Here is a 23,969-nt window from a genome sequence, read left to right as displayed (position 1 = left end):
CTTTTCCTACTGCTAAAAGCAGACCTATGCTTTTGCTCTATTCTGCCACTCGTTAATATCTCTTTTGCCTACTTCGATATATGCTATAGACAATTGCCTGTCCCTCCAGTTGAGCGACAGCCCAGCAATATCAATAACATACTATCCTCCATACGTTCATTACTAACAACCAAGATCAATATCAATCGATCTTTAAAAACCATATATTCAGTCAAATCTGTAATATTCGCCTGTGCATGACGTTTGCGGCTTCAAAACAACAATCCAAAAAGACACCATCAACTTCCAAAACGACCTACAGATCCACGGCTCTTTTGTAGCTTCGGCAGCTGGTTCAATAACTAGGTTATCCCCCGTTTGCGATTGACAGCTACCTCCCCAGCACTTGCTCCCCCCACGAACACGCAATAATTTCCAAGAAACTTCCAAATTCCACGAACGGTCTTGATATGGAAGCTGTGAAATCCCAGCACTAAGCCATTTCATTTTTCGTCCTAAATGGCCCGTTAATCTGAGTAAACTTGAATGACTGGATTCGATATAAAACTTGCTCACACCTAAGAAAGTTCCATCCTCCAAAAAGAAGACCCGAAAATGTCGCCAAACTTTAATTCAATGTTCTACGACTCGGTCGTTTCAAGCCCTACAGAGCCTCAACTGACATCGCCAGATGGTTCCATTGACCCAAAAGGTGGCCTTTCCTATATCTCAGTATATTCTACAGTCATGGTCTTCAACCCGGACTTCAATCCAGACTTCAACCCAAACTTCAACTTCGGAAACATCATCAAACGAAGTAGCACAGGCCCAATCAACGGAAACTTCACCAGTTGGTTCGAAAGCGACGGCGAATCATCACCAGCCAGGAATACACCATTGGCAAAAATCGAAGAAATTACATTGTCTCCAAAGTCCAATCCTAAGTCAATCATAACCTGCGATCTGGAGGGCAGCCCCGCATATCCGAATAAAGTATATTCTGAATCCAATGGGTCTCGGATTGGGATTTCTCCTACGTGGCTAAAGCCAAATCGTAAAGTTAATCCCAAAAAGCAGTCGCCGCCCCAAATCGGAGCAACGGTGCCGGCCAATGGCGAAAGCAGCCAGCGTCTAGACCGACGTTGCATGCTGGAACGAAGCGATGCACAGTACAACTCTATTCTTCTCTCCGAGAGCCAAGATGAGGATCAGACTGGAAGTTGCCGCAGCCGGGAAGCAAGCGATGGTGGGCTTGGTGATCGGGGTACTGGTTATCAGAAGTTAATATTGGATTCGAGTTCTACTGTTTATTCAGCAAGCAATAATAGTTCTTCCAGCACCATAAGACCAATCGAAGCCCCGGCCACCGTTGCCGCTGTGCCTATTGCGGAGGAACCTTCGAATAAGAATTTACGGATATTCCGACCAAAATTACAACTTCGAACCGCAATTAGCAACTCAACATTTAGAAGCACCCCGATTTTAATTGCTCCACCTGCCAGTAGAGAGCGACGAAACTCCAAGGAGAAGGGTCTGACACAGAGCAAAGGACCCCGTGCCACATCCTCACACTCTGCGGTTTCAAGGGCCTCATCGCCAGAACGGGATACCACGGAAACACCGCAAGAATCCCGTACAAAGCTTCCATTGAGCGCATTGCTGCTTAGCCCATTGGGCGCCGTCGCAAGGAACCGAAGCAAAAGCACAAGCCGAGGCCGCTTTAGTATCGCCCTCTCACTCTCCAACGGCAACAACAACAACAACACCACCACCACCACCAAATCCAACAGCACCGCCCGCCCTTCGTCTGCCTCGGGTGGACCATCCCAGGAAATCGACGAAGCAGACGAAGAGGTAGCAGAATTGTCAGACATAGTGTCGCACAGGCAAGTTGTCGGTTCGGCCAAAGAACAGCAGCCTAGCGGCTCTTCGAGATCGGTTTCCCGTTTCCGTAGATTTAGTTTGGCGTACCTTTCCGGATCCGAACATGACTATGACGGAGGAAGCGAACAGTCGTCTAGGTCTCCATTAAGGAGTTGGAAATCTTGGTCAAATAGGTCTTCCATCGCCTCTTTTTCTTCTGTTAGTAATAAGCACAGTAGGAGGAGATATTCAGCTGCGTCTATATTTACTTCCCAGGGTTCGTCTTTGTCTACTTCAGCTCTAGACCACCACACCCATCCGGAAACAGGCATCCACGTGGACGATAGACGTCGTCCATCATTATCTAGCTCTTCAGTTGCAGAACTTCCTTGGAGACAAGTGCCGCCACAAACGTACGCGCACCAGATGTCGTCTGGAAGGAATTCAGTGGCCACACCCACTGTGACCCACCACTGGCAAACACTCACACAAACATTTACTGCTACTAAAGCGCCTTCTCTTAATCTTACCGCGGCCACCTCTAGATCTTCAGATGGATCATCCATTCATTCTCTTGTCGAAAGGGTATACTCGGCGCAGCCCACCCCATCAGTAGAAAAGGAAGACCCCTTCGTTACCTTCTATATGGCAACAAAGCCCAAAACCAGCGCACTAGAAATCCAAGCCGAAGGAATTCGCGCTTATGAGAAACAGGAAAAGCAAGAAAAACTGTTGCAGCGTATCGCAAATGGCAGTTTCTTCGACTCAGATGATGAGGAAGACGAGGGAGCTGGCATGCTCGACGAGAACGAAGACCTTTTCGGCCGTTCCGCCGCCCATGACTGGTGGATGTCCGGTATTGAAGAATCCCCAGAAGGAGATGAAGACTGGAAAATACCCCGTGTACCATCACTCGAGTTCGATACAAGGTCTCAACAACGGGAGAGTAGTATATCGACAGGGACAACACTTACGACTGACGATCTACACCCCTCGACGCCGACTGCCGCAGAAATCGCACGCTATCGAAAGATCACAGAGCTAGCAATGACGGAGCCTCTAGAGAAGAGGCGGAGGAGAAGGCGGACGGCAAGCTCGGAGTGCTTAATCGTTGATGCCGCAGAGTGCTTGAGGACGATGTATCTCGAAAAACCCTCGGATGACTGCGCAGTCGAAGTTGACGACGACATTGTGGGAAAACGCTACAACTCGGAGAACTTCCTCTAGCGCCTGTCAAGCCCTTATCACTCCCACCAGGGGCCGAAGGGGCTTCTAGACGCATCTCAGTGTCTTAACAAAAAGTACCTACTGTTTTGAGTTTCATTTGTTCTGTTTGTTTGTTTTTTAGCAGATGCTTTCTGCTTGTCTATCCTTTCTACAACTCCAGCTCTTCTTTGTTTGGGAAATGATATCTACAAAAGGTTCTTCAGGGATATGGCGTTTTTCAATTTTCAGAATTTCCTTATCCGGTATGCTAATACCCTTGCCATAATCCCCCAATCTCTTTTGTCTCAGCTAGCTATCAGGAAAATGATACCACGGGTCGTTTTTCTTTGTAATATTATTTTTCTAATCCGAGCTCTTCAAACAACCGATTTACAAAGAAGATGTAATTATACTAGTATCGAGTCGGAAGTCTCAAGCTTCAAGAAATTTCAAGACCAGTTTTTGAGAGGTTGAAAATTTATTTTTTTTAAAAAATCAACATTTCGTGAATGTGAAAATGAAAGAAGTGTTGGCGATCCAAAATCCAACAGCAAGGAACCCTTGTCCGGCCCAACCAGCCCCAGAATGCGATCATTTTTGCGTCGCGATGCTTGTGACACCCTCGTGAAATGTTCCGATGACCCCAACTATCCAATAGAATTCCCACCTTGATTATCAGTCTGGCGGTGGGGATCAGCTGAACTGCGAATTCCAGCAAAACCGTCCGTCGCAACGGTTTGTTCCTGTTCGCATCTGATAAATTAACAAGCTAACTAAGGTTCCATAATATATCAACAAAGAAAGTGGTGAGCTCGCGTCGAAACAAAACCAGAGACGAGAACCAGTCGAGATTAGTCGAAAGGCTATTGTTTCCAACGATATTCCCAGTTCTTCTTTGTGTCTCAGTACGTTGGGCATATCTAAGCATATATTAGTATCGATAATATAATATATCGGATGATTCTATGTTGACAGGTTGGGAAGGCCAAAGATGCAAGTAATTCTGGCCGATCGAGGGACTCGACCGTCGGTATGGGATCCACTTGGTTGACGTTCCCGAGGAATAGGCCGGAAAACACGTCCTGCATTAATTTTGATCTTCACGTCTTTATTTTTCCCCGATGCAGAAGCCTTCGAAGTGTATGCAAGTTGACCGTTTGTGATAGGTCGTAGATATATTGTTTTCAATGCACCCCTTTATTTCCCTCTACACTTATTAATTACAACTCGTAAAATAAGATGTCTGTATTGTACTGTGTATGCGTGTGTGTAAATAGCGTATACTATGTAAACACCGACCGTGCCAGCAAATCACTGCAGCTTTGATTCGTTCCCCTCCGGAACGTTGAGGTTTATTCCCCTGCCCGATTTGCGCGGGATGCTTCATTATGGGGGCTAATGGTGGTTTGTTGTTGTGGGCAGTGGCGGGACTTTCCCGAATTAGCGTCAGTTGCTGTGGGAACAAGCTGCAGGCCGACGGACCCTTGCACTCTAACGACATTCTAAACAACTCGAGCTTTCCCATGGCACTACGAAGCTGGCTGGGCATTGCATGAACAAATTATTCCCAGCACAGCCGGTATCAGGAAAAAGTAAGCCTTCACACAATCAACAGTGACCCCACATCTGTATTTGGCGCCGGTGGTGTCTTTCTCTTATTCTCGCTTTTGTTATGACAGGGGGTTGGTGTGTATATTGTATTGGGTTTACTTAGTGGTAAGCTTAGAGGGAGAGAGAGTGTGTGATATGTTTAAAAGCTGGGGAAGAGATGAGATAAATATCTCGAGGGGTGCCACTTTCAGCTTCAATCCGCTCCACTAATAGTTGGAACTCCACCCGGGTTGCTCCCTCTCTCCAGAGGCTCCAGAAGATCTCTTGTTTTCTCTCTCTCCCATTTCCTTCTTGACTTGACCTGACATCTCTTCGATTCTTTGTGATATTAACGAATAAACTATCAAGGCCATTTGAATTACCATTATCTACTTTCTTACTGTATCATTCTATTCTTCTTTACGATTGCAATTGTGACGTCCTCCAACAACAGCCAATCGCCAACAAAACAATTCCCCAACTTGCTCGACAGACCGTCGACGGCGATCACGACGCTCTCAGACATCAATTGATCCAGCCTCAAAATCTATTCATAATTGGTAAGTCAGTTATAATTGAGCGTAGCAATGTTCCCCCAAGTCGTTATCATCAACTTCACCATTATCATCATCATCATCATCATCATCATCTCCACTTCAACTGCCCCGATTGGTCTGTGTATTCAGCCTATATATCAATTGCCACGTCCCACAAGATACCTACTCCAAAAATGGAATCCCTTGCTACTACTCCTCCCGTTGCTCCTCCTCCCAGAGGAGGCATCCGGGCAGGTATAAGATTTAAAGACTGGCTTATTAACATGGTCTTCTACAAATCAGACTCCGCAGCTGTCTCCATGGATTCCTCGATGGCTCCTCCTCCCTCGCCCACGAAACGGGCTTCACGATTCTTTGGCGGTCGCCATAAGCGTGCCGAGTCTGTCGGCGACGGCCTCGGCCTGATGGGTCCTCCCCAGCTGCCTCCGTTGGACTTCTCGTTTGTCGGTGGCGGAAACGGGCCTCCATCGCCCACTAAGACCGACCAGCATGGATTTGGAGGTCCATTGTCCAAGCCTACTCCAAAGGCTAGACACATGAAGACACCCAGTCTTATGGACCTTCTTACCGGCAAGTCTAAAAAGGACTCCAAGAAAGAATCCGGCTTCACAATCAGTACCGACGATGACTGTCAAGATGACCAGAATCCACGAAATTTCAGACCTTCTACATCACCCAGAGTTCTCCAACCTGCCTTTGTCGAACAATCCCAGTCCATGTCTGAGCAGTTGGATGCTTCGTTCCTTAAGCTTAGAATGCAAAATGAATCCAGCATCACTCTCGACCAAGAAAACGTTCTACCAACCAAAAAGCCACCTCGTATTTTGGCTAATACAAATAAGTCTCTTCCTCCCATCAGGACGGATATTCCAGAGGATATTGCACGAGAGATCTCGCTTTATACTCCAAGGCTCTACTCGGCATCTGGTCAGCGTAATTTCGCTGTCACACCCGAGTTGAAGGCTCCACAACCCCGACCAACTACTTTTTACGGACAACAGGCAGGAGAAAGGAAGTCTAGTTGGGGAAGCATCATCTCTATGGGGAAGCGTAATAGCATGGGAGAGACAGATAATACCAGCAATGAGTATGGTGGGTTCTTGTCAAGAGTCACCAATTTCGGATCCGGTGGAAATAGGAGAGTCCATCCTGCAGCATTGGAATCTGGAGCTCCATCCACTGTCACTTTGAATCATGAATTCAACAATCTCCTGGTAGGTTCTGCCTTATCGCAATGTTGTGGATCATTCCGATGCTAATGGTATATGTAGGCCAACTATGGTCTCCCCCACAACATTAAGAATGGAGCATCCGAAATGCCAGCACATGTTAAGGCGACATTGCTCAAGTCCAGCAAAGTCATGTCGAGGGCTCCACTCCCGCCGCCATCCAGCCACGGATCTCCACCAGATCTTACAGGATTTTCTCCTGTCACGCCCGCCCGTGAGAAGAAGAAGCGTCCACTCAGTGCCATTGGCGCTGCCCTGTTCCGTGGCGAACATACCCGTGCTAGGAGCAAGACAGCTAGCACCATTGGTCTACCGACTAGATCACAGGAAGATAAGGGACGACCTAAGACTACTCGTTCCGATAAGGCCTTCCGCATGGCGCCGGCTGCTCCTATTACACCATCTGCTAAGACTAATGTCGGCCCTCTTCACGCGAATTCACCTTACGACTTCATTGACTATCTTTACGGAAGAGATTACAATGATGTTGACCTTGGATGGCTTCGCCGCCTTAAGAGAATGCTCAGAAACGAGCGTCTCGCATGGGTTGAGACCTTCTTTGAGGAAGAGGGCTTGAATCGCCTTTTCGATTTGATCAAGAACATTTACGACTTGGAATATCAGTAAGTCGTTACATCCCGCACTTGGATTTGAAGATATATTCTAATAGTTCACTAGCGACATTCAAAGCGGTAACGTTATTAAAGAGGTCTTCTTGTGCCTCAAGGCTGCTTATACCGCCCCAATGGCCGATGCCCGTTTCGACGCCGTCCATGTCGACCTCTTCACTATGATCCTCTCCATGATGTTTGACGAGGAGCGAAAGAAGACCCCTTATGAGTATGAGACTCGCGAGGCCGCTATCAGCCTCATGTTTACCTACCTTCAGCAAGCACCACTTGACCAACAAGTCACCCGTGCCCGCTCTCTGATTAGGATCTTGGAGAACCCACCTGCTAAGAGCCAACAGGGACCTGCTTGGGTTGAGGCCATCAAACAGCCACGGCCCTTCACTAGATGGAGCAGTGAGGTTGCTCGGTTGACTTACGAGACCGGATGGGTTTGGTATCATCCTGGAAACAGAATTACACTCCGTGAATACGATCCGGAGGCGCCCTTCAGCGTTGCACACTTCCCTACCCCACGTGCCTTTATGGCGATCGATGGTGGTAGCGTTAATTCTATTGAGATGAATGTTGCAAATTACGCGGCGTTGCATGTGGAGATTATGAATGCCATCATTGCTTATCTTCCAACCAGGGCAGAGAGGAATGGCTTCCGTATGGCTGTTTCCATATCCGGTATGGAGAAAACCATGGGACAAATTTTGAGATGTGCCGGAAAGGGACAACACTATGAGCAGCTTGCGAACATCCACTCCGCTCTCACCGATTGGGTCACCGCCGCCCGAGCCGACGGATGGGAGTCTTGGGAACACGTTCGCACCGGAAGATTTCCAGCAGAAGCTCAAGACAAGGTCAAGGCGATGAGGAAGATTGAGGCGATGTATGGTCCTCAGTATGAGCTTCCTGATATGGGGCTGGACGATACGGTCGCCCAGAAGAAGAAGATGTCTATAAAGCCTGAGGAGTCCATGAGTGTCTTCCAGGTTACTGATGGTGGTGTTTCCTTGGAGTGGGACTTTTAGGCCTGCGTGGCTTGTACGATTTTTATTAAAGAGGAGGGAGATGCCTCCCCAAATACGACGACCGCCGATACTCGATGCGATACTGCTTGAAAAGCATTCCCTTCTTTGTTGATATTTTATAACCCCCCTTTCAACCCTACCCCAACACCCCTTATGACTGACTTCGACATCCAAATCTACTACTACGACCACGATCACCGACCCGATTCTTATGACCACGAACCCACTCCGAGTCAGTACGGCACACTTGTGCCCTGTATTCTAACCTTTTTCTTCAGATGCTTCTTTGTTTTGAAGCGAATGGTGTTCGGATTGTACAATCTGATTGTTCTGAATGGCAAGGTCTTTTTGACAGTTTTGGAGGAGTTTAATTGATAATGAATTCTTTTGTGTGAACCTTCATGGGGAAGAGACGGGAAGAAGAGAAGGAGCCAAGATGTTGTGTTTACGACTTGTCCATGAGTTTCTTTTACGGATTTTCTTCTGGGCCTCAATGTCGTGAAAAATAACGAAACCATCTTGGTCTTGTGGGGTGTTTTCCGTATATTTCGGACTTCACTTTTCTTGTTTTAGGCGATACCGCCTCTTTTAACGTCTTCCCTTTGTTTCTGTTTTCCTACTTCTCTGCTACCACTGCCTGTCTGTCTGTTCTTTCTGCGTTCACGATTTCCTTTGGGTTCAATGCTCTTTTCTGCTTTGCATTGCCTGCTTGCTTTGCTTAGGGGCTTCTTGTTGTTACGATACAGGCGTTTTCCCTTGCTTTTCCTCGTCTTTTTTGTAGCTTTGGGTGTAACGAACAGACTTGAAGTGTTACGATAGTTTTCTTTTCCTTACGCAAATGACAATGCAACGACCGAACTATACATTTATCTTTCTTCCTTCAATTGTTCCGTTGAGGTCATATCATGAGGCTGCAGCCGTATATTGCCGGCGGGATTTGCAGGGAACTGTTCGGCTGAGTCGGGTAGCACAGCATGCCCATTCTAGACCAAAAACCCTGAACTTCGGCCGACTGCGGGGCCCTAGCACCTGCGCTGTCACGTTATTCGATCCGACTCCACAAGCTTCACGGATTACTAAGTGGTCGATGGCGAATGCAGAATGCTTTCATGATTAATTACTCATCTTTGAGCTTTACCTATTTTTGATATAAATATTAAAAACCAGATCGGATTGAAATCTCTATATTAGTCTCGAGGCCACTATATCCATGTGCTGCAGCCAACACGAATCCAGTCGCATTCCAAGGCCCATTTACATTTGCATTCGCGAGTAAATTTCACATCTGATTCGCCACCCCGCCGGTTAGTTACTTGGTTGATTGGTGATCCGCCTTCAACCTCGATTCGAGCTCAAGGCTAGTGGGTGGGAAGCCTCGGTCCAGATCCGGCAGTCGAACGGATGCTGTGAACTTGCCCCGGTCCAAGCCTGCGGCCTGCCCTTATAAGCCTTAAGCTATTTCCTGGGGATGTCAATTTTTTTTACTTCCGAGCGGTTCCATTGATTCTCTATACCTTTTTTTCTAGTTTCCTGTATAATATTTTCTATATCTTCATTGTTACCCCGAAGACGACCGCTACTAGTATACTAGCTTTTGCGACTGCGATTCCAATCGATCCACCAGAAGAGTTATATCCCTAGTTTCAAGCCCTCCAAAAAAGTCGAAATCCAGACCGATCGACCTTCCATTTCTCCTCCCCGACATTCTATTATCAATCCTTACTAGGAAGCTTAAACACTTTTTACTAAGCGCTATAAGCTCAAGGACCCTTTTAAGCTTTTCCGTAGCCATCGAAATCTCTTTATACAACACTTCTGACATCGGCAAAACCCCTTCCATTCTCTCTTGATTCCCCTTCCAAGAAATCATATCAACCGATATAATAACATGCCTGCGACAATGACCACGACTGTTACAAACGGCAGCGCAAACGGCGCAAACGGCATCAATGGCGCAAACGGTTCACACGTTAAGGATCTAAGATTCGATTCTATCGAAGAGTCGGTGGAAGCTTTCAGTATGTTTACCATAATAACCACATGTTCAAATTCGCAAAATCATAAAAAGTAGCTTCGAAGTCACAAGCGAAAAAAAACGGTCGACAGGCTTCGGTCCGGATGCCGCATGATGGTGAGAATGAAGGCAAAAGTTGATCAGAAGGCTAACAATTACTGCTACTATCTTCAGGAAGAGGAGAATTTCTCGTAGTCCTCGACTCCACAGACCGAGAAAACGAAGGCGACCTGATCATTGCCGCTCAAGATGTAACCACCGAGAAGATGGCCTTCATGGTCCGGCACACCAGGTAACCCCCCTCCACACCCCACCTCCCCAGCAACGGAACCAAATAACTAATTAGTCCATTACCGTTAACAACGTAGCGGCTACGTCTGTGTCCCCATGACTCCGACCCACACCGACCGTCTCGAACTCCCCCAAATGGTCCCAAAAAACCAAGATAGCCTCCAAACCGCCTACACCATAACCACCGACTTCGCAACCGGCACCACAACCGGCATCTCCGCCCATGACCGCGCTTTAACCGCTAGAAAACTTGCAGATCCGAATTCCAAGCCATTGGAGTTTAGGAGACCGGGGCACATGCTCCCTCTTAGAGCTAAGAAGGGTGGCGTGAGGGTTAGAAGAGGACATACGGAGGCTGCGACGGAACTTTGTAGACTTGCGGGGAAAGAGGAGGTTGGAGTTATTTGTGAGATTGTGAGGGAGGAGGATGGGTTGATGGCTAGACGGGATGATTGTATTGCTTTTGCGAGGAGGTGGGGGTTTAAGGTTTGTACGATTGAGGATATGGTGGAGTATGTGGAGGCGAAGGAGGGGAAGTGGGTTGATGAGGCTTAAGTATGGTCTCGTGGTGTCCAGTCTGAATAGGTTCTCCTCGAAGGAGAAGACTGCGGTGGGAAGATTGGGTGTATGTAGAGATTTTTGGGGATCTAGGCTGATATTTCGGGCGTTACTGGGGATTTAGTACGCTGAAATTTGGTACCGTCGATAGTTAAGGCATTGAGGTTCTCTTTAGGATTAGTATCGGAGATTATGAACGAGGTATTCGGAGTATTCGGGCGGCGAGATAACCCGAGTATATACATATTCGGTATGTATGTTTCTCTATTTTATGGTATTTTGGATCACGGCATTTCTGTTATAGAGCTCGAGTTTCTTTTTCAAGTGTTCATAGTGTACAATAGCTATACTGTATATTTTTTTGACAATCAGATCTGTCTATACCACTTCCAAGGCAATATATTCACTCTTCCGCTCCAACCCTACTCAATTGCAATTACCTAGGAACCTAGTTATCTGAAACCAAGCGATATAGATTCCATCTAAAATTATATACAGACAAAAGTAATCATATTCCTACACCAACCAAAAAAAGTGCATTCCTGTCCTAGGCCAAATGCGATACGACTGTTCGATTATATGTACAACATTCTCCCAACGGCCACCGACCAACCACGATGGGCTTAATAGTAGTATATGGGTAAAATAAACCGTTAGAAACGGTAATACATATGTTACATATGCGGTTTCTGCGGCCCCACAATCTTCGGATATAACCTCGCCATATGGTAGTTAAGTGTGCTCTTCTGGGATTTAACTCGTTTCTAAATCACACAAAAGAAACAAGTTGTTAGCATCCAAAGCTATTAAGGTATATAGGCCGAGGTTACTGACATTGGTATCCATGCAAGTCCTCAACGCTTGTTCGAACGCTTCACAACCCTTGGTAGCATGACCTTGAGAAGCCCAACATCCAAGAACACTGGACATAACGAGGTTACACGGGTGTACTTGTTGTTTATTCGCGGACTTCACGCGGAAGCGGGGGAGGGGTGGGAGACGGAAGTTTTTGGCCGACATCTTCAAAATCGATTGTATGTGTTTTTCTGGTTCTTATCGGTTTTTTAGTCGGTGGTGGGTCCTCGAGGTATATTGTCGGAAGGTGTCGATTTGGGAGGCTACCATATGTATGCGCGATGCATTGTAGTATGCGTTTGGGGGATTGGAGGTGTGGCTGGTCGGCCGTCGTGTGGTTGGCGACGATTGATGCGCTTGAGGTGTGGTTCGGTTTCGAGGAAGCTTTTGAGAATTTTATACTGGCCACGTGATGAAACCAACTCTGATTGTCTGTAAGCTCGTTGCCTACAGCACACCCAAATAATGGTATCCTCGATGTGAAAAAGGGTACATCCTGATTGCTATTTCCTTGAAAATTTCACAATATTGATAATCACTTAGGTACATTTAGGCCAATGGTTTTTTATTTTTATTTTTTTGGCTCCCCTTGATTGCAAGGCTAGCGCTGAAGTTGCGCCAAATATCCAACAGGGTCAACACTAGAACCCCTCTGCGGCACAAGAAACCCAACTACTTACTTAGTTTCAAAGTTCAGAGTTGTACAAAATACAATATGCGGTTTCAAGTGACGATCTAAGCCCTTTAAGCTTATGTTTGAATGTTAGGCTGATATGTTGGAAAAACTCACTCTATAAATTGAAACTACTGGCTATTCCTGCATCTGTGCTAAAGTCCAAATATTTTTAGAATTGAAGGTCGTATCGATCGTCTCGGTGCTAGATAATTTTTTAAAATGCTAAAAATTACAGAATTGAAATAGACCATACAAGTATAAGCATGAGCCATGAAGAATATGTCTTAATAGGCTATGAGTAGGATCGCCTCCTCTTTCGATCTATCTATGCTTGTAGAATTCGCCCAGCAAGACACTCCTGTCCAACGGCGTCAGGCATGGCAGTTAGTAAACCCGCCCCCTTCTGGACATCTCATTGGTCCAACAGCCCTTTGGAATCGTGTTTCATATTGACAACGAGGTTAATTGTTATATTCAGTACAATCCCCTCAACTTTGAAAAACACCAACATATTGACCAACTTGTTTTCAAAGCTCCGTTTCAAATAACCTCAGAGAGCTTTTTCATAGAATCGAATTTGCACTACCTCCGAAGATGAGCATAAACCTCCCCACCCCAACAACCGGTTAGAATGCCCACGGATTGTCTGGAGGAGATCGACGTTCGAATTTTTAATTGATGTTATAACATCCTTGTCTCGTCCCAGGCCTGGTCGATAATATTCTCATGAGACACATTTTTCATCTTATATATAATGACAGAATGCTGTACTTTATGATTTTGTTACCACGGTATCAGCTGTAGATATTTAAATACTACTACCGCTACTCCGGAAAGCCCCCCATACCTTATGTATAAGTTCATCACTCTAACAAAACCCAAAACTATAGAGCTTGCGACATCAACAATTGCGCTATGCATACCTTCATATCTATTAAAGGCAATATCAATATCTCCCTCCTTCTAATCTTTATATTATCAGCTACCATAAATGCTAAACTTGACTACGAATTCCCCCACGAGGTACCCACCGACCTCGAGCAAAGCGTACAGGTAAGCGTCAGCGATACAAATCCCGACGTCGACCTAAGCAATATCACCGCCGATTACTCCCAAAGTAAGCCACCCCCATGCAAACTTCTCGCGCTCGTCATTGTATAAAAAAACAAAATCCAAATTATGGTATAAAAGGAAACATAGCCCAGGTTAACAAAAGTAATAGTCTCTTTCACGTTAAACGGTCTCACCTACTGCCTGACCGACCCAAATACAACCCTTCAACCTCGGACAAATAAAAGCGCCCAAAACTTCGCCGCTCTAGAAGAGTGCGAAGAGGGCAACCCTTACCAACTATGGCAAACACGGAAAGGGGGCGAGCTCATTACCAGAACCCTAAAACGTAATGCCGACACTCTGGAGCCATCATTTCCTTACTATGCCGTTAACTACACCCATTTCGCGTCTAAATCGGTCGCCAATAAAGCAACGGGGAGATGTATCCTTGGGGATTCCAGTTATCCGGGACTGCAGATCAATATAGATTATAAACTTCTCCCTAACAGACAGGATTTTTATGGATTTGTATATGTGTCTGATTTTTGTCCGACTGGCGAGGAAAAGGTGCCTAGTCCGACATATAGCGTACGCACTGCACTTGTGGGATCAGGGTAAGTCGACCCTCTCCAATTTTTGAGTACTAGATGTACTCTCCCCCTAAGGGCAGAAAAAAATATATTGAGCTTATCATAACTGCATTAATGCTTACCCTTTCCGATCTAAATAGTTACGATTTCAAAGGCGAAGATGCCAATCCTCGCTGGGCTTATCCTGATATAAAGGAAGTGGTGTATCTGGACGGTCCAACCATCTCCGAGGGCAGAACGTGGCACTGTCCAAAGCTACCAAAGCAAGACAACGAAACAGGAACCACGCCTGATCCATCCGAAGCAGAATACCGGACAAGAACGTTGATAATCCCGTATCTAGTCCAGTTGACCATAAACAATACAAACTTCTTCCCCGCCCTCTTCGGTTGTGCCAACAATACTGACGCTTCATTCCCATCCTTCTCCCCGTCGCCGATAGAAGCAGCTTTAAATGAATACGGCAAGAAAGTTGAGGAAATTAGGATATGCAAAAATGATGTTGTACAAAAGGTAAACACTTGGTCCAAGGACCAGGAGGATTATGAAGAATTGGATCATTGTTATTCCATCGGGAAATTTTACAAGTGGTTTAAAAGTTGTCAGCCCTTTATTACTCCGGAAGGAACTCTTAAAGAACTACTACCGGTTGGTGATAAGCCACTGGATGATTGTGACGACAAGGCAAAGTGGGTTCTTAAGTAGATTGGGTCAGGGGAGATAGCGCGAAAGCGGAGAATGTATTCTCGATAGTTGTGTGGTTCTTCGGAAATACAAATGTACGACAATATATAAACAAATTGTCCACTTGAAACCCTCGATGCTTGAATTAGAGTACATGCACATATTTTCACCGTGCGTTGCATGACATTTAAATTTTTGAATCGTTAACATTTTCTGCTTAACATGATCTATTAACTAGTCTAGAAACAAAGCGAGCGAAGTGCTGGCCCGCATCTACAACTACGATTTACTTTTATCCCAAACGAAGGAATAATCATAATATACGTTTGTATTCTGGGATACCAATCGTACGAAGACCTTAAAGAGGGAGCACTAGCGTAGTCCTTAGGTTACTTTGTGGTATAGATTTAAAATATATCGCAGCAGTGCTTATGCATGCTATATCATGTTGTAGACCGAGTCACAGGAGCAAGTGATTAACTGTTGACTAATCATAAAAGGGTCGACGAGCATCCAAAATTGCCACAGTTAACAACTAACCAACTGCACCACGAAATATTGATATTAAAATAGTCAATAGGCCACGGGAGAAGTTATGAAAATAGATATTAGAAAGGAAGGGAAACAAAACAAATAAACAAATGAATGTCCACATGCGAAAGACACCCAAGTGCTATAAGGGGAAGGGTCTCGCCTGATCTTGCGTCGGTTTAACAGACCAGCATGCTGGCGGCAGCTTCCTCGAGCCAGGATCCAAAAGTGGCCAACCAGCGTCTAGGAAAACGAGGATGTCATTACCGTTTTAGAATTTCCAACATCACAACTCGTTTTAAAATTTGTTACATGTGCAGGTGGTGTTAACATTAATATAAAACAGCAAACCCAAAATATATATATATATTAAAAAAGCGCTTCATAAAAACGATGGGTCGACTTCGAAGCCACCCCCTGCATTCGTTTCATTTCAGCCCTGTTGAATTTGATATAGTTGCGAGCTTAGGCTATTGTATACAACATATAACAGTTAGTCTACGCTGGTCTAAAAATACTCCATGCATGTGACGGCTATACGACTTCGAATATTTCATCCTTAAAAATTTTTTGCCTATTTTGTAGATGCACTTCATTTTCTTCGAATGTGTGATCTTAAATCATTATAGGCGCCGCCCTTCCCTCACCCTCACCCTAGATCCTATTGGTAGCTCCGTATTTCCCTGTCACTGGTATCTTTGCACCTCGCCATTTACATAATTACGAGTTGAGAGCATGTTCTCTCTGTTTTAAACGGCGCAATAACCTACAACCCACTCCAAACCAACGAAACACCACCCCTTCTGCAAAAGCAGTCCGGCATAACTAGCGGTAAAAACAGGACAGAAAGCAAAGCCGAAGATGCATACCTCAACTCCGTCATTCTCCCACATCTAATCCCAGCATCCGTAAACGGCAAAGAATCCTACCCGGCCATTTTCGGCTGCATGGAGAAGGGCTAACTCTCTGGCAACCAGAGATACTTTTCATCCTGGATTAAACCAATTCATAGATGACTACAATGCTTGCGAAGAGAAGAATAAACCCCTCGAGCAAACCTGGCTAAATTCCATTGAATACCGTCAGGCAAAGGAAAATTATAACCAATGGGAGAAGTGTCACAATGCAGGCTTTTTGGAAAGTAAAGATCCCGGGATGGGCCTGGATCAAATACGTAAGGAGTATGAAAGGAAGTACGGTAAGGCAGAAGCGGAAAACCCAGAGCCAAACCCTCCATACGGTGTAAGTTGTGATATGGCACTTGGACCTCCGTCTTAATATTAAAGACTGAAAGAATTGTTAGGTATGTATTTAGATGTACGTATATGAGTACGTGTGACTTTTGCACATGTGGCTAGCGCTAGGGGTTAAGTATTGATGTAGCTAAGCCCATAGCTAGTATCGCCATATTAAATATTCAAATACCTACTTAGCCTCGGGAATTCTTTTATAGTTAGGTAGCTTGTATTATAAAAGGGAATTTTAAAGACAGTATAAAATAGTCGCACGTGGTCTCGTGCCTAGGCCACACGCCATCGTAGGTTTTAAATTTTTCCATATCCTAGCAGGCAGGAACCTTGAGGCACGCAAGGATACCCAAAAGCGTACTCTTCCAGCCCCTTCTACAATACCACAGTTCACAAAATATTGCACCCCAATGGCCAATCAGTACTTTCATTCTACCAAGTAGTATACACTACCTATTCACGAAACCTATCAAAACATCACACACCAAGATCACAAAAAAAGAAAGGCAAAGAAAAAACAAAAAAGGAATTCTAGTTCATATTCATTAAAACTGATCAAAAAAAGGAAAGTTAGCGTAAAAGAACGAAAACGAAAAAAAAAAGGCGGAAGATAGGCAAGAAAGCGCCCGTAGACGTAAATATCGGTGATAACCACGCGCCGGATTTTTTTGACAGGAAAGAAAAAGAGAGAAAAACTGGTAAAAGAAACCAAAGGCCCCTTTAGGATAGGAACATAAACCACAGCATAGAATCCCCCATCAGGCCTTCATGAGCTTACAAACCCCTTCCATAAGCAGTATAGTATATCGTATAACCCCTTCGAATAAACAATCCCAACACCCCACATGCCTAGAAAGTGGCACATTCCATAACGTCCACCTCTGAGACAACACTGGATGCCGTCATCAAACATCGCTAGTAATTAAACCCAGCAAATAGAAAGACTAACAAACACCCATCCTCTCTAAGGCTTCCACAAGCCCTCCCTCCCATCGAAACCCAACACTATATCCTCTGGATGTGCATCATTCAACTTCTTCCTGCTATTAACATACTCCGCCTCGAAATCCCGTTTCCGCTTCGCTGTACCTCGCTTCTCCGCTTCCAGAGATCTTTGCCTAGATTCTCCACTCATGATCATAACATCAGTGGTACCGGGCGTGAAATACAACTTATACGTATTCACGCAGATCTTCAACTCCAAGCCTTCTTGGATAATCGGCTTCTTGTAGCTATACGAACCGCTAAGTTCGCAGTCTCTAGAGCTAAAAGAGTCGATGGCCTCTGGTGCAGGAAGGTTACGAGGTAGGAATGGCGGTTTCTTGGGGGGATCGACACCTTCGGTGGGCTGTGCCATTATGTACGAGTCCACGTAGTAAGACCATTTTTCATCCTTTGTCAATTTCGCTGTGTGTGTCGGGTCGACTCGGAAGAGCAGTTGGATAGCAATCTCCTTTGTCTCGGTGTTCTAAATAACCTGTTAGTTGAAAAATTAGGAGATATGTAAGGGAAAGGAAACGTACCCATTCGATTCGATAGGTTGGCTCCTCGCGACCTATGAAGTGTTCAACATCCCTTCGGTACGACATCTGGAGTTGGAAGTTTGTCTTCTCTTCAGCTCTATCTCTGTCGAAGAGCTTCAGAATTTCGTTACTGTTCTCTTTACCATCCCCAACAAACGTTTGAATTGTCTTATTGAGCGTGGCAATATGCTTGTCTATCGTATAGAGCTGCCAGCCCTTCTGGATATAAACAGAGCGCATTCCATCCTCAAATACATTAGAATCGATGTTTCCGAGAATGAGTCTCTCAGCGTGGTCCAAAACTTGTTGGTAATAGTTGGCATCATCCGTAACCGTGAAGAAGTCATCATATGCCTGAGGGATCAGCCCAAGTTTGCGAGCGGTCGTGTTGTTTTTTCGACGATTCAGCGTAACTTTGGCGACTTCCTCACAGCCTTTGACGTCCAACAGTCGTTGGTAGACAATCTGAAGCAGCCTCATAAAGCAGTAAATGCTACCGTTGGCGAACAAATTGTAAACATTTCGCTCCTTTAGTTCCGAGACAACAATGTCCCGGGCGTCTGTGCCCGGTGCGACATTCGAAGGTTCGATCCCATTGGAGGGACGAGACGGGCCGGTGGGATTTATCCAGGTGGCAGGGGCGTTCGGGGGAACTGGTTCCGAATCAAGGCCGTCGACCTCCATAAGGTCATCCTCGTTTGAAAGTTCCGGGGTAGACCCGCGACTGCCAGTACCATCTGCCTTGTGGGTCTTGCCACCACGGGATCGCCTGAGAACGTCTTGGAGGAGATTTGACTCCTTGTTCTTGCGTCTTCCTGAAGATGAATCAGCGTGGTCCATATCCACGTCCTCATCTGGAGACTTCCGTGAGAAGCTACCCATCGCGCTCTCCACGTCATCCTTGTTAATTCCAAAGAAGGTTGGGATAAAGCTCCTAATGAACAGCGAGATCTTTTGGCGCTCGGAATAGGAATAGGCACCATCCTTTTCTAATTGAGTAGACAGCAGACGGCAAATATCCAACAAAACGTCCAGATCTGGAAAACTGAATTTCAGATGATAGGATTTGTCGGTATTTGAGGCGTCCGCAACCTTGTAGAGGGCATCGATTTCGGCGTTAAAATGTCGGTTGGTCGTGTTCCTCTTGTCATTCTGCTTGAAGGTATTTCCTTGATGGTCAAGGCTCTTATAAAAGATCTTCCCGGTTTGCTCCCGCCAAACTCTGTTCCACTCACGCTGCATAGACGTTAACAACCTCAAATCGAATGGAAATAATAAGGGAGCGATCGCTTACCTGTGCAAAACGCCACTCTTCATCTTTTTGCTTCAGCCGCTTGAGGATAATAGGCACGGCGTAGGCTGGTTGTTCGTGTAGCTGTTTGATTGTCTCAAGACCGTCGTCTCTATAAACTTTCTTGATACAGCGTTGGTAGATAGTTCGACTCTGACCTCCGAGACCGGGACTCAATCGGAAATTTGCCTTCTCCTCATTAGTCATCGTGGCAATCCTCTGGTTAATGGGCTCTAGGAGCTGAATCGTTCGCAAGTTCGCCTCGATGTGGAAGTCATAGTCGTGTCTCTCTTCTTCAACACGATGAAGCATTTCCTCATATTGGTTCTTCTTGTGACCAACGAAACCGGAGTCTTCGCTAGCCCAAGTCGGGTGCGAAGCCCATTCATCGTTCAGCACTTCGCGGCACATATCATCGCGGCCACTACATGGCTTTGTGGCTTCCTAGGGGTACGTTAGAGATTAGATTGGTTATAAGGATATGAGGTAGGACGTACGAGCTTTGGCAATAGGCGATAACTAGGTCCTAGAGCACGGCAAACGTTAAGCCGAACCTTTTGGCTCTTCTTCAAAGCATTTTGCACACTATCCTCGGTCTTATCTTGGATGCCGAGGAAGCGCTTAATCCAGTTAAAAAGTTCCGGGTTGCTGCCCAGGAACGTTTCAAGTGTGATTATAAGCAACGACTTGTCCATGAGATCTTGGCTGAAAAGATTCAGCAGTTTCAGGAACTCATTGTAAGTCTGCTTGTTTCCGATATACTTTCTGACTCGGTCAAAGAAAGCAATCTCTTCGCCCGTAGCTCCAACAGGATCTGCTGGAAGAAGAGGTGTCGGTGGTGCAGGAATAAGAGTAGGAGAGACCGGGGGTTCTGCTGCTTTGTGCATGATCTTGGGACGCTGTAGAGCCAAGGACGTGTTAGTAAGTTTTGTGGTAAATTTGGCATTTTCAGACCTCGGTATGCGGTGTTGAGCAACCGAGAAGCCTTTGGGGGAAGGTTTCGTGGAGTAAGATATCAAGCAAGAAGAAATGGAGATGGGGTTTATGAATCAAACAGTGACGCGGCTTGATCGATGCGTGATGTTGCGATGGGGGGTGAGGGATGGTAATGAGGAAGGCTGCAGGGAGGGAGGTGGGAGGAAGAAGGGGGGCGGGAGGTGGGAGGAAGGATGATAAAGTAGACGATCTGGCACTGATAGTAGTAAAATAGAAGTTTACCTTGTTAGCTGCAGCTCCCCGGGGACCTGGGCTCGGCCCAACGTTCAAATCGTGTAGCGGGTTACTCGGTAGAGGAGCCATCCCCGAATCACGAGAATTAGATAGAACAGGCTGTGCCGGACGCTTCCTCTTGCCGGTGTCCTTGGGAGCAGCCAAAGGAGGAGCGAAGTGGCCTTGTGGAGGGGGCCCTCGTCCACCAGGACCGCCCATTCCATTCTATTGGACGAATTATGTCAGCTCTTCTTCCTACGACTTCCTCGGCATCTATTCTATCAACGGCAACCTACCATATCTCTCTGGTGGTCATCCGGCTTCTGTCTTGCCTGTGCAGCGCTCTCTGGTAAGAACTGCTTGAAATCTTCCAACAAATCCGGTGCGGCATTGAATAGCTGCGTTACTTGACTGTACACCTCTTGGATCGGTTTGCTTTCACGCTGGTACGTCTGCAATATCTCCAAGAAATTCTTATAAATCTCTGGCTGCGACGAGAAGCGAGTCTATTCATAGAGGTTCCTGGGTAAGTCCGGCTGTATGATTTGCATGGCTCGAGTACAGTGCTTACTTTGATCTTATTGACGTAGCTGATGGCATGGTTGAATTCTACAGGGCCACGCTTCACATCAGCACCTGGGGTGAGGGGGCCGTTCGCCACCGGCTGTCCCAACGGGCCATTGGGCGGTGCTTGCCTCATTTGACCTCCAGGCAAAGGTCCGGTTCCGTTAGCCGCAGCTACAGCATTTTGAAGCTGGTTGACGGTATCCGCACCCGAAGGTTGCCCCGAGCCAGCCTGGAGTGGTTGAGGTTGTTGAAGGTGGGCTGGCTGGTTGGCCATGGGGTGGCCGGGGCGGCCTTGAACCTGTCCCGTACGCATCGGTTCTCCTGGTAGTGGTCTTTCGGAGGGCCCAGGCTCATCCCCGCTAAATCTGAACCTAGCACTAGCCTGTTCTCCCCACGCGTCCTGTTGCCTCCAACCCCCGTTTACCTGTCCAGCAGGAGGAACTGCTCCCTGGAGGTGGAGATTGGGAGGTAAACCGGAGGTTGCGGTTGTCGTCCCTTGAGGTGTGGTGACACGAATCGAATGAGGATCCGAAGGGTCGCTGGAGCATTCAATGCGGTATCCGGGGGGTAGGAACGTATTAAACCCCTGGATCAAGTTTGGATTTCCCGCAAAAAGAGTCGAAACACGCTCAATAACACCCGGGGTATCGATACTGATGAAACGAACGATTCAGCGAAAAGAGAGCAAAAAAAGCCAAAAAAAAAAAATTTAAGATTTAGATGGCACAGATGCGAACGGCAGTCTCGTGAAAGAGTACTGTCCAAAAAATAATTTCAAAGCAAATTTGGCACATGTACGAGCGACAGTCTCACAAAGAGCACTGGACAAAATATTTTTGGACGTAGATTTGGCACATACGCTTGGCTCTTAAAGTCTTTCATGATGTCCAGGAACTGGTTATAAACATTGGGATGCTCGGCGAATTGAACCTTCACCTGATCCAAGTAAGACAAAGCGTCTTTAACGTTAAGTGGACGGTACGAGGGGGGCATCGACGCCTGTGCACCAATGGGCATGTTTACGAGACCGGCGGGTTGGGCATTAACTATGGTCGCAACGGCCTCCTGATGGGACTGGGGTGGTGGAGGTCCACCTTGCTGCGGTAGTTGGGTTAAAGCTTGAAGTGGGTGCGAAGATATTGCAGGGAGTGGCTGGGCATTATTGGCCGGTGGGATAGGCCCTAGACGATCCTGAGGTTGAGCAGGAGGCTGCTGTTGAGGATTCGGGGGATGTGACGCAGGATATAGATGACCAGGACCTGGTTGCTGCTGCTGCTGTCCCAGCCCAACAGGAGGACTCGCAAGCTGGGGAATCTGTGAGTGGGGGGGCCTTGTTTCGTGTGGACGGTCCAGTATGTGTGGATGAGAAGGGCCCTGGGGACCACCTTGTAGCGACGGGAGAGGGTAGGGAGGCTGTCCCGACGAGAGGCTGGGTAGATGTGGTAGCTGCGATTGCGGTGCAGCCTGTGGTCCGGCCTGTGATGTGGGTGGAGGCCCTTGGTAAAAATTTCCTGCAATTAGTGCGGCAGATCGTTAGCACACCCAGAAAATGCGATTACAAAAACAACCAACAATCAAACGAAGATCCAGGCACCCCGGAAAACGGGAAACTCGGAGTGTATGGCCATAGATTCGGTGGGAGTAATTGTATAGCACCCATCGGATGTCTTATCTTGTATGGGGGGTGGGATGGTCTCTGGAATAGCATACCCTGAGAGGGAGGTGGCCTAAAATAACATTCGAAAAAACAAATGGTTAGTAAGATGAACAGCCCGACCTGAAAACAACACCAATGTGTGGAGCATGAAGCATACTGATAGCGATGTATCCCACTGGGGGACTGTCGGCCGGACTGGGACTGGCTGGGCGGGAGATGGCCGGGTGGTGGAGGCTGCTCCCGCTGGTCGGCCGGGTGCCAACTTTCTTTCGCCGACGTCATTTCGCCGGGGAGATATGTGAAGTCCGTGATTGTCGAAGTCCGAGTGTCCAAGGACCGTATCGACCAAAGAGTATGGGTATCGGACAAGAGCGAGTAGGAGGCTCCGAGATGGTGGGAGAGAAAAAAAACCCAGCGCGTCGCGAGGAAAGCAGGGAAGACGAGTGTCAAGAAAGCTGGGCAGCGAGAACAGCGAGAACGAAGAAAGATAAACCGGGCTACGACTCTTGCTGAAGAAAGAACCAGGATGTCGATAAGTCAGGCGCCCGCTGGACCGTTACCGGCGAAGGTAGGTTCGCAGGAAGGTGGTGATGGAGGAGAGGGATGGTGATGATGGTTGGTGGTGATAGGTGGAGATAGAGAAGACAGGACGGGGAAGAAAAGGAAGGGAGATTTGGGCCGGAGCGTCGGAGCGCTGTGCAAAAAATGCGTTGGAGCCGACACCAAATTACCACAATAGGAAATTACAAGGAGCGATCTAACCATAAACGGAAATGTACGCGTTTCATCGGCCGCGGCATTTTCCGCCGCTGATGGATTATGTAATCACACACGACCAAGACATTCTACCTCTAGGGGACATATTCTAGCTGGAGACATGTATACACACACAAGATAGAGAGAGATATATAGAAGATAGAAGACAGAAAGGAAGGAGGGAGAGGGAGGTCCAGCTATGCATTGATATAATAATATGCTAATAGAACAGTGAAGAAAAGAAACAAAAGCAGCAGAGGCTTGGGAGCCTTAGCAAGAACAAGAACTGAGAAAAAAATCCATGGCTTAAACTCCTCGGGACGCCTGAAAATGTGAGGGGATATGTTGCTCAAAGGTTGTTGTCTTTTTATCTTCATTCCTTCCTTCTCTCGTCA

General features: G+C 46.7%; 6 protein-coding genes across 7 annotated transcripts; 4 read left to right on the top strand and 2 right to left on the bottom strand.

The window, feature by feature from the left end:
* Nucleotides 1–594: 594 nt before the first annotated feature.
* On the top strand, nt 595–3,069 carry DFL_008828 (uncharacterized protein; the record flags this gene model as incomplete). 2 transcript variants are annotated; one of them, XM_067638618.1, is made up of 2 exons in its annotated part: nt 595–2,061; nt 2,211–2,351. In XM_067638618.1, the coding sequence occupies 2 exons, from the start codon at nt 595–597 to the stop codon at nt 2,349–2,351; spliced, it is 1,608 nt and encodes a 535-aa protein (XP_067486489.1). The 2 variants fall into 2 exon arrangements, with proteins under 2 accessions (XP_067486489.1, XP_067486488.1); XM_067638617.1 differs by having other exon boundaries at nt 595–3,069.
* A 1,367-nt stretch (nt 3,070–4,436) lies between these two features.
* DFL_008827 (uncharacterized protein) lies at nt 4,437–8,072 on the top strand (the record flags this gene model as incomplete). The annotated part of the gene is made up of 5 exons (XM_067638616.1): nt 4,437–4,493; nt 5,093–5,198; nt 5,478–6,409; nt 6,467–7,047; nt 7,103–8,072. The coding sequence occupies 5 exons, from the start codon at nt 4,437–4,439 to the stop codon at nt 8,070–8,072; spliced, it is 2,646 nt and encodes an 881-aa protein (XP_067486487.1).
* Nucleotides 8,073–9,972: 1,900 nt separating this feature from the next.
* DFL_008826 (uncharacterized protein) lies at nt 9,973–10,932 on the top strand (the record flags this gene model as incomplete). Its single annotated transcript, XM_067638615.1, has 3 exons — nt 9,973–10,090; nt 10,261–10,378; nt 10,455–10,932. The coding sequence occupies 3 exons, from the start codon at nt 9,973–9,975 to the stop codon at nt 10,930–10,932; spliced, it is 714 nt and encodes a 237-aa protein (XP_067486486.1).
* Nucleotides 10,933–11,609: 677 nt separating this feature from the next.
* DFL_008825 (mitochondrial 37S ribosomal protein mS37) lies at nt 11,610–11,955 on the bottom strand (the record flags this gene model as incomplete). Its single annotated transcript, XM_067638614.1, has 2 exons — nt 11,610–11,699; nt 11,770–11,955. The coding sequence occupies 2 exons, from the start codon at nt 11,953–11,955 to the stop codon at nt 11,610–11,612; spliced, it is 276 nt and encodes a 91-aa protein (XP_067486485.1).
* Nucleotides 11,956–14,223: 2,268 nt separating this feature from the next.
* DFL_008824 (uncharacterized protein) lies at nt 14,224–14,814 on the top strand (the record flags this gene model as incomplete). Its single annotated transcript, XM_067638613.1, has 1 exon — nt 14,224–14,814. The coding sequence occupies one exon, from the start codon at nt 14,224–14,226 to the stop codon at nt 14,812–14,814; it is 591 nt and encodes a 196-aa protein (XP_067486484.1).
* Nucleotides 14,815–17,535: 2,721 nt separating this feature from the next.
* Nucleotides 17,536–23,100, bottom strand: DFL_008823 (uncharacterized protein; the record flags this gene model as incomplete). The annotated part of the gene is made up of 10 exons (XM_067638612.1): nt 17,536–18,039; nt 18,095–19,330; nt 19,389–19,829; nt 19,883–20,284; nt 20,604–20,819; nt 20,891–21,100; nt 21,166–21,814; nt 22,021–22,672; nt 22,872–22,888; nt 22,976–23,100. 10 exons carry the CDS (start codon nt 23,098–23,100, stop codon nt 17,536–17,538), a joined length of 4,452 nt encoding a protein of 1,483 aa, XP_067486483.1.
* Between the last annotated feature and the right edge of the window lie 869 nt (nt 23,101–23,969).

Source organism: Arthrobotrys flagrans, assembly GCF_004000055.1.
Source record: "Arthrobotrys flagrans strain CBS H-5679 chromosome Unknown unitig_1, whole genome shotgun sequence".
NCBI classification, from domain to species: domain Eukaryota; kingdom Fungi; phylum Ascomycota; class Orbiliomycetes; order Orbiliales; family Orbiliaceae; genus Arthrobotrys; species Arthrobotrys flagrans.
This window is presented reverse-complemented; position numbering and strand designations above follow the sequence as displayed.